This window comes from Babylonia areolata, chromosome 27, assembly GCF_041734735.1.
Source record: "Babylonia areolata isolate BAREFJ2019XMU chromosome 27, ASM4173473v1, whole genome shotgun sequence".
In the NCBI taxonomy this organism is placed as follows: domain Eukaryota; kingdom Metazoa; phylum Mollusca; class Gastropoda; order Neogastropoda; family Buccinidae; genus Babylonia; species Babylonia areolata.
This window is the reverse complement of record NC_134902.1, coordinates 11,508,036-11,517,224: the sequence shown is the minus strand read 5'-3', so window position 1 is coordinate 11,517,224 and position 9,189 is coordinate 11,508,036. Positions and strand designations below refer to the sequence as shown.

Below are 9,189 nucleotides of genomic sequence, written 5' to 3'. Positions count from 1 at the left end.
ACCAGCCAGCTCCAGGAAAGCCTTACGTTGAACCAAACATTTCATCAACGGGCAACGACTGAATGCGGTGGACAAGTTCACATACCTGGGCAGTACACTCTCTTGCACAGTTGTCATCGACGACGAGGTGAATGCCAGACTCGCCAAAGCCAGCACTGCCTTCGGCAGACTCCGTAAGAACGTTTGGAACAGGAGAGGCATCACCCTGGAAACGAAGCTCAAAGTATACAAGGCCATAGTTGTCACCACACTGCTCTATGGATGTGAATCATGGACGGTCTACAAACGCCACGCCAAAAAGCTGAACCACTTCCACACCACCAACCTCAGAAAACTTCTCGGCGTAAAGTGGCAAGAGAAGATCCCTGACACAGAGGTGCTCACTCATGCAAACTTGCCCAGCATCTACACAATCTTGATGCAGGCCATGTAGTTCGCATGCCAGACCACCGGCTCCCCAAGAATCTGCTGTACAGCAAACTCCAACATGGCAAGCGCTCCCATGGAGGCCAAAAGAAGCGCTTCAAAGACACTCTGAAAGCTTCTCTGAAGGCCTTCAACATCAGCCACGACACATGGGAGCTGAATGCAATGGACAGACCAAAGTGGCGTTCAGCGGTCCACAAAGGCGCCAAATCCTGTGAGGCCAACAGAATCGCTGCAGCAGAGCAACGCAGACAGGCTAGGAAAAGCAGTGCCAGTAAGTCCCTGACAGCCACCACCATCCCCTGTCCACACTGCATCAGAACCTTCCGGGTGCGGATTGGCCTGACCAGTCATCTGCGGACCCACAGAGCCCAACCCACCCACCCCCAGGATGACTAGATGGTCCTCGTTGATTCTGACGGATGAACCACACATGTGTGTGTGTGTGTGTGTGTGTGTGTGGTTAACTTTAACAAATTCATTTTCTCCAGAAATATCAAAAAGATGACAGAGCCTCCCTTCCTGCTGTGCATGAAGATGATATGTTTTCCAGCATGAATATAATAAAATTGCTGAACTTCTCTTCTCATTTCCTATCAGAGGAAACTGATTAAAAAGAATTTCACACACGCAAACACACACACACACACACATGCACACACACACACCACTGAACAAACAAAAACACATTAAGCCTTTTCAAAACAGCTTTATTGAAAACCCAGTTTACTCCAGTAAATGTATAGACACATACCAGTCATTACACACCAAGCTATTATAAATAAAACATATAGCCCATCAAGTATCACCATCAGTCAATTATCATGTACGCGCACCTCTGCCCCCTCATTTAACACTGTCTTCTTATCCTTGACACCAAATAAATAAAATATAAAATCAAACAATGAGGACTTATTGTCTATCACTGCAGTATGCTTCCCCCTCATATTTTGGTCTCTGACTTCAAAACAAAAAATCTCAATGAAACAATGCGGGGAAAGAGTGGTAATTTGCACATGCATACTGAAGTATATTTAAACTAAAAATTTCTGTGACATGATGTGTCATAATTTTAAATGTCTCCATACTCCATACAAACCCTGCATATTCTGTTCTCAAGCCAGGTGTGTTGTGAACAGTGCTGCAGGTGGAAATCATGTGTTGTCGAAAACGACAAGGCCTGGACAAAGAACGATGAAGCAAACAAACATGGTCTATCCGACCTTTCACTGAATGTAAAAGTGGTCAGATGTCATTTAAATAATCATTCAAATATTTTATTCTATGAAAGTCATACATATTACTCCCAGTAGTAAACCCCAATGTGTGAAAAACTCACACAACATTGTGTATCATAACAAAACAGAGATGAATAACTCAATCAGTAACAAAGCCCGGTATGATTCACACAGCACTGCCTTCATGGACGGACGGACAACTCCACCACCAGAAAAAGTGGATTGTTGTTCATATCACAGCAACACTGAGGACAGTGCTGACAAACCAGTCAAACCTGGACACCATGACCACATGTAAAACACGTCACAACAGCCATGATGGGAAATCATGGGGGACGGGACAGAGAGACACAAAAGACAGACAGAGACAGTGCGAATAACTGAAGGTGAGTAGCCTCTCCCTGGACGCCAAACTCAACAAGCGGACTGGCAAAGCAGCTACAGCCATGGCCCGCCTGGCAGAGAGGGTCTGGGACAATCCCATGCTGACCATCAGCACCAAGATGCATGTGTACCAAGCCTGTGTGCTTAGCACTCTGCTCTACAGCAGCAAGACATGGACACTCTACTCTCCAAGAATGCAGACTCAACACATTTCACCTGCACAACCTCAGGAGAATTCTGGGCATCACTTGGCAAGACTGTGTACCAAATAAGAAAGCCCTTGACCAGGCAGGCATCTCCAGCATGTTTGCACTCTTGACCTGGTGCCATCTGCGGTGCCTCAACCATGTCAGACGAACGGATGATGGGTGAATCTCCAAGGGCATCCTTTATGGCGAGCTCGCCACTGGTTCCAGACCTGCAGGAAGACCTGTCCTACGCTACAGGGACGTCTGCAAATGAGACATAAGGGCAGGCGACATGGACCCAGCAGGCTGGGAGGTGGTGGCTGAAGACCACAACAGCTGGAGAAGGACTGTGAAGGCATGTGTCCAGAGGAGCAAGGAGAAGAAAGAACAGCACTGGGAAGAGGGAAGAGAATGCAGACAGCCAAGGGCAGAATCCGTACACTTTGAACCAGGCGCAACTTTCACCTGTGACAACTGCAAAAGAGCCTGCCGATCCAGAATCGGACTGTACAGCCACAGCAGGCGCTGCAACTCAACAACTTGAATGAACCAGGCGCAGAGTTCCATTGTCTCCCGAGACAGACAGACACCAACAATAGGGAGAATGTCCAGACAGACCAAAGACAGAGACAGGGAGAATAACTAGAAGTATATATGGTAGATCGTTTACAAAGGCAAGGTGATATAACTTTGTTGGTGAAAGGTTATAAAACAGGGATTATAATACAAATCAACACCAGTGCAGACACTCATTGTAGAGGGTGAAGACATGCCTGAACCACTCCAACAGGCTTCACACAGGGTGAGACAAAGTGAACAGGGGTGGGGTCATAAATCACCAACATGTGTGACCAGCTCTCAGGTGACAACTTTTCCCATCACACGACAAGCCAAGAAACTGCTCCACCTCACTTCACATCATGGAGACAACCATTCAGTTCAAAAGACGGCACAAAACATGTGTGTGTTGTTCGTGAAAATAGACTAGAAGCAGCTTGGATAAGATAATAAGTGGATTCATTCAACAACTTGAAACAATTTACCAATCTGACTTCATTTCAACCAAGTTAGTTGGAATGAGGGCCTTCATTTTCACACAATTAATCGGCAAAATCATGTATTTAGAAGTACATGTCAGAACATATAAGAGCACATAAATATTCTTGTACTGAATGTGTTTTTTTAAGGTCATACACTTATCAGAATGTTCAGAATGGTTTTCCAGAAGCCATATAGCTGTAACAATATACTGAATGGTTTTTCAGAAGGTATACCAGAATGCTAATACTTGTTTTTCAAAAGGCTGTAATGCACATAATGGCTTTTCAGAGGGTCATATAGCTAATAATGCTATCAGAGAGCTTGGAATTTGTTTTTCCAGAAGGCCATGCTGCTATTACAATGTTTAAAATGTTTTTTCCAGGTCATGTAGTTATAAGAAAGTCATATAGCTATCACAATGCTCAGATTAGTTTTTCTGACCATACATCTATCACAATTTTCAGAATGTTTTTTTCAGGTCATACAGCTATCACAATCCTCAGAATGGTTTTTCAGGCCATACAGCTATCACAAAGCTCAGAATGGTTTTTTTAAAAGGTCATTTAGCTATCAAAATGCTCAGAATGGTTTTTCATATGGTCATATAGTTATCACAATGCTAAGAATGTTTTTCCAAGTCATATAGCTATCACAATGCTCAGAATTGTTTTTTTAGAAGGCTGTATAGTTATCACAATGCTCAGAATGGTTTTTCAGAAGGTTGTATAGTTATCACAATGTTCATAATGTTTTTTTCAGAAAGCTATACAACCATCAGAATGTGACACGTGGAGAAGAGACAGCACACAGGGAGAGAACAAGTGAGAGCTGAACACATCCAGGGAACAGTTCCAACTGATAATACTGTGCAAGAAAAAACACCAATCATACCAGCGTGTACAAGTGTAAAAAGCTCAAAAACAATGAGTGAAAAAAAGAAAAGTGGCTTCCTCCAATCATTAAAAAAAGTCAGCAATTTTCGGCAAAGGTGATTCACTTTATATGGAACAGAGTACAATACTGCTCAGAACAATGCATAACAATTAGAGTACTTCAAACAAATACATCATCAGCATCAACACTTTGTACATGTGCTCAACCAGTTACATGCATCACTTCCCAATTCCCCCCTTACCCCCCCCCCCCCTCCACCCCCCACCTTCTCCTCACCCCATTACTCAGGTGTAGAAGAAATACTGCTGAGAAAACAGATGTGTGTGTAGTTCACAAGTCAAAATCACAACCGTATGGAAGAAATACTGTTCAAACTGTAACATTTTCAAAGAGTGTGTATATTAGTCATTCCAATCATTCAGCAAATCTGCTGTCCTGCATTATCCATGCACTGTACTGTTCCTTCAGAGTGGCAGTCAGGGAATGGATACAGGACTTTGCTTTGTTTGTTGGTGGTGTTTGGGGGGGTTCGTTTTTGTTCTTGTTGTGGTATGGTTGGTTTAGTTTTTTTGCTGTTGTAGTTTGTTTTGTTTTTGGGATGGGGATAAGTGGTGGGTACTCAGCTGATTGGCTTCTGCGGGGAAGTCTGTTTGGATTTGGGTCCCCTGTACTGAAATTCATATTCTCTCTTCAGCATTTTACCTCATCATCATGACAATAAGTCTTGAGTTTCAGTTTCAGTTTAAATTTCTCAAGAAGGCATTGTTGCATTCATACATGCTACACCACATCTGCTAAGCAGATGCCTGGCAAGCAGCATAAACCAACTCACTGGTCAGGCCTTGAGTGCATGCATATATATATTTGTGTAGCTATCAGAATGGATTCTTCTACAGAATGGGTTCTTTTTCCATGCGCCAACTGCACGCTGCATACCGGACCTCAGTTTATTATTGGATCCAATTGACTATACACTCAGTTTGACTTTCCAGTCAGACTTGAGAGAAAGGGCAAGACCAGGATTTGAACCCAGACCCTCACTGATATTGTATTGGCACATCAGCATCTTCACCTTTCTGCCACCTTCCTCCTTCAAAATTTTGATTTCATGCACAATGCACTGCAGATAATAATCACACAGACATCACTGTAGTAAAATGACTTTGATTAACAGCATTACATTGAGAAGTGGGCTCATAAGTATTTGAATTTTTCTTCTTTTATTTTATGTTGCTGTCTTCCTATATGACAAAACATTGTCCTTTCTGAATCTGTTCAGCAAGTTCTGCTTCAATGACGACTTAAAACTCATGTAGAGATTAAGCATTCACTACTCCTGATTCCATTTGTACCTTTACAGGCACTGCACTCCAGAACATTCCATTGTCAAGTGGAAAAATGTCATTGTGAAGTGGAAAAATGTCATTGTAAAGGGAAAAATGTCATTGCAAAGTGGAATAATTTCATTGCAAAATCATGGGATAATGCCATTGCAAAGTGGAATACATTTATTGCATAATGGGATAATTTCATCACAAAAAATGAATAATTTCATTGCATAATCGGATAATATCATTGCAAAAAGGAATAACAATGTCATTGAAAAATGGGATATTGTCATTATCAAGAAGTATATTTCCATAACAAAGAAGAATACTGTCAACTTTCCAGGGCTGAACGAACATCTGCAACATAGTGATTTACTTTACAGAGTGACGCAAATTAAAGAGTCCACTGTGAAATAATTAACCCTAACATCACCAGCTATGTTCAAGCTGCTAACATCTGTTAGCTGGCTAAGTCAGCTGCACAGTACAGTTGAAAACAGGCTGTGCAGCAGAGCAGCCAGTGGGAATGTGGGACGCTCGTTTTTTTCACTGCCATGTGGCATGAACTCTTCTCCACTGTCACTGTCAGCAGCAAAATCATTCTGCCAAATGACTTTTAATTAGACTTGCAGTTTGCTGTCCCATATGGCGTGGTCTAAACCAAGACTGCTAGTTACATTCTGCAAGTCGCCGAGCGGTGACTACAGCGACCAAAGGGTTAAACTGAGCATCAATACAGCAGTCCATTTTAAGTCACAAAAACCACTAAAAATAGTTCAAAGATGGCATATTTTGTTTTAATTTCTTTCTCTTCCTGAATAGTTTTCCAATTACAATGTGCATTACCTGAAGCCCAAGCTGTGTAATGTCTTGGCTGAAGAAGTTCTGAAATGTTTTCAGGAGAAGTAAAACGCAATGTTGTGAACCTGGGCTGAGTTGAAAGTTGACCTTAGCAGCGTTTAGTTTGCACTGCATTTTTACCAATTTCATAAAATCTATGCTAATTCCATACACTTAGGAAAATTCTTTACGCTAAACAAACTTAACATTACTAGGATCTTTCATTCAACCCAATCCTGAGCTAAAATACTAATGGCATAAAAGAAAAATGCTGGCTGCTGTTCACAGCAGCAGAACACACAGAAGCATATAATGAGACATGTGACACGTTCCTGTGTGAAACATGTCAGCTTTCTACAGAACAGTACAAAATAAATCACACAGCCAAATAAGTGCAGGGAGAGTGGACACAAACTGTGGAACTACTATTGTGCATAGTATTTTGATTGTTGATTGCCAGATTGAGTGAGCGCACGGCACGTCACTTGACCTGAGTATGGAAAACATAGGACACAACATGGTGGAGGTGAACAGTGTTGGCAGACAAACAGGAGGAGGAAAAACCTGCCCCCCAAAACACCATTCAACGGTGCTCACTAGATTCCTTCCACAGCAAAAACATTGCACAAAAAGATTTAATACTATAGATGCATAACTTACAAAAAATTACCTTCACCTTCTTTTTCAAACATGATCCAAAAAAATAACCCACAAAAAAAAGAATGAACCAAGTGATTTCCAGACATGACAATCTGAATAAATGACGTTTCATCCACAAACTTTGGGCAGAGCGATACACCAAAGGAAGACCCCAAAGATCCTGCAGTTCTAAAGAACTCTTTTACCTGACATGTAATCAAGGTCTGTCACAAGCAGAATCTAATCAATATTCAACAAGAGGAAAAAAACACCAAAAAGCCTGCAGAACTAGGGGTCCACTGGGCCTCTCTGCCACGCAACACCAGAAGACAATTGCACGAGTGATAGCAGCAGGGGAAATCATCAAAACGGCTCCAGGCCCCCTTTCTTCTTCTTCCCCTTCTTGCCCAAGGGAGCCACCGAGGGGAGAGCATCCAGGCGAGTCGGTTTCCGAACCCCATCCTCTGCCATCAGCTGGCCGTGCACCTGGGCCGCGCGGAGCCCGCTGCTCATGGCGTCATTATGGAAACCGTTGGTGGGGGTGGAGGAGGTGGACTGGCGGGGGGAGATGCCAAACGTGTCCCTCACCTCCCTCATGTCTGTAACACACACCATACCTCCCTCATGTCTGTAACACACACCATACCTCCCTCATGTCTGTAACACACACCATACCTCCCTCATGTCTGTAACACACACCATACCTCCCTCATGTCTGTAACACACACCATAACACACACCATACCTCCCTCATGTCTGTAACACACACCATACCTCCCTCATGTCTGTAACACACACCATAACACACCATACCTCCCTCATGTCTGTAACACACACCATACCTCCCTCATGTCTGTAACACACACCATAACACACACCATACCTCCCTCATGTCTGTAACACACACCATACCTCCCTCATGTCTGTAACACACACCATAACACACACCATACCTCCCTCATGTCTAACAACCACCATAACACACACCATACCTCCCTCATGTCTGTAACACACACCATACCTCCCCTCATGTCTGTAACACACACCATACCTCCCTCATGTCTGTAACACACACCATGTAACACACACCATACCTCCCTCATGTCTGTAACACACACCATACCTCCCTCATGTCTGTAACACACACCATAACACACACCACACCTCCCTCATGTCTGTAACACACACCATACCTCCCTCATGTCTGTAACACACATCATACCTCCCTCATGTCTGTAACACACACCATAACATACACCATACCTCCCTCATGTCTGTAACACACACCATACCTCCCCTCATGTCTGTAACACACACCATACCTCCCTCATGTCTGTAACACACACCATACCTCCCTCATGTCTGTAACACACACCATAACACACACCATACCTCCCTCATGTCTGTAACACACACCATACCTCCCTCATGTCTGTAACACACACCATGTAACACACACCATACCTCCCTCATGTCTGTAACACACACCATACCTCCCTCATGTCTGTAACACACACCATACCTCCCTCATGTCTGTAACACACACCATAACACACACCACACCTCCCTCATGTCTGTAACACACATCATACCTCCCTCATGTCTGTAACACACACCATAACACACACCATACCTCCCTCATGTCTGTAACACACACCATAACATACACCATACCTCCCTCATGTCTGTAACACACACCATACCTCCCCTCATGTCTGTAACACACACCATACCTCCCTCATGTCTGTAACACACACCATAACACACACCATACCTCCCTCATGTCTGTAACACACACCATACCTCCCTCATGTCTGTAACACACACCATATCTCCCTCATGTCTGTAACACACACCATACCTCCCTCATGTCTGTAACACACACCATATCTCCCTCATGTCTGTAACACACACCATAACACACACCATACCTCCCCTCATGTCTGTAACACACACCATATCTCCCTCATGTCTGTAACACACACCATACCTCCCCTCATGTCTGTAACACACACCATACCTCCCTCATGTCTGTAACACACACCATAACACACACCATACCTCCCCTCATGTCTGTAACACACACCATACCTCCCTCATGTCTGTAACACACACCATACCTCCCTCATGTCTGTAACACACACCATACCTCCCCTCATGTATGTAACACACACCATACCTCCTTTATGTCTGTAACACACTGACAGTCAT

The 9,189-nt window shown here is 43.5% G+C and overlaps 1 protein-coding gene across 1 annotated transcript in view; it reads right to left on the bottom strand.

Moving 5' to 3' along the window:
- Positions 1–1,125: 1,125 nt before the first annotated feature.
- LOC143301608 (osmotic avoidance abnormal protein 3-like) overlaps positions 1,126–9,189 on the bottom strand; it is a 55,329-nt gene continuing 47,265 nt past the window's right edge. Inside the window, 1 exon segment of the mRNA XM_076616004.1 lies at positions 1,126–7,577. Within this exon segment, the coding sequence (XP_076472119.1) occupies positions 7,342–7,577 (236 nt within the window). The 3' untranslated portion in view covers positions 1,126–7,341.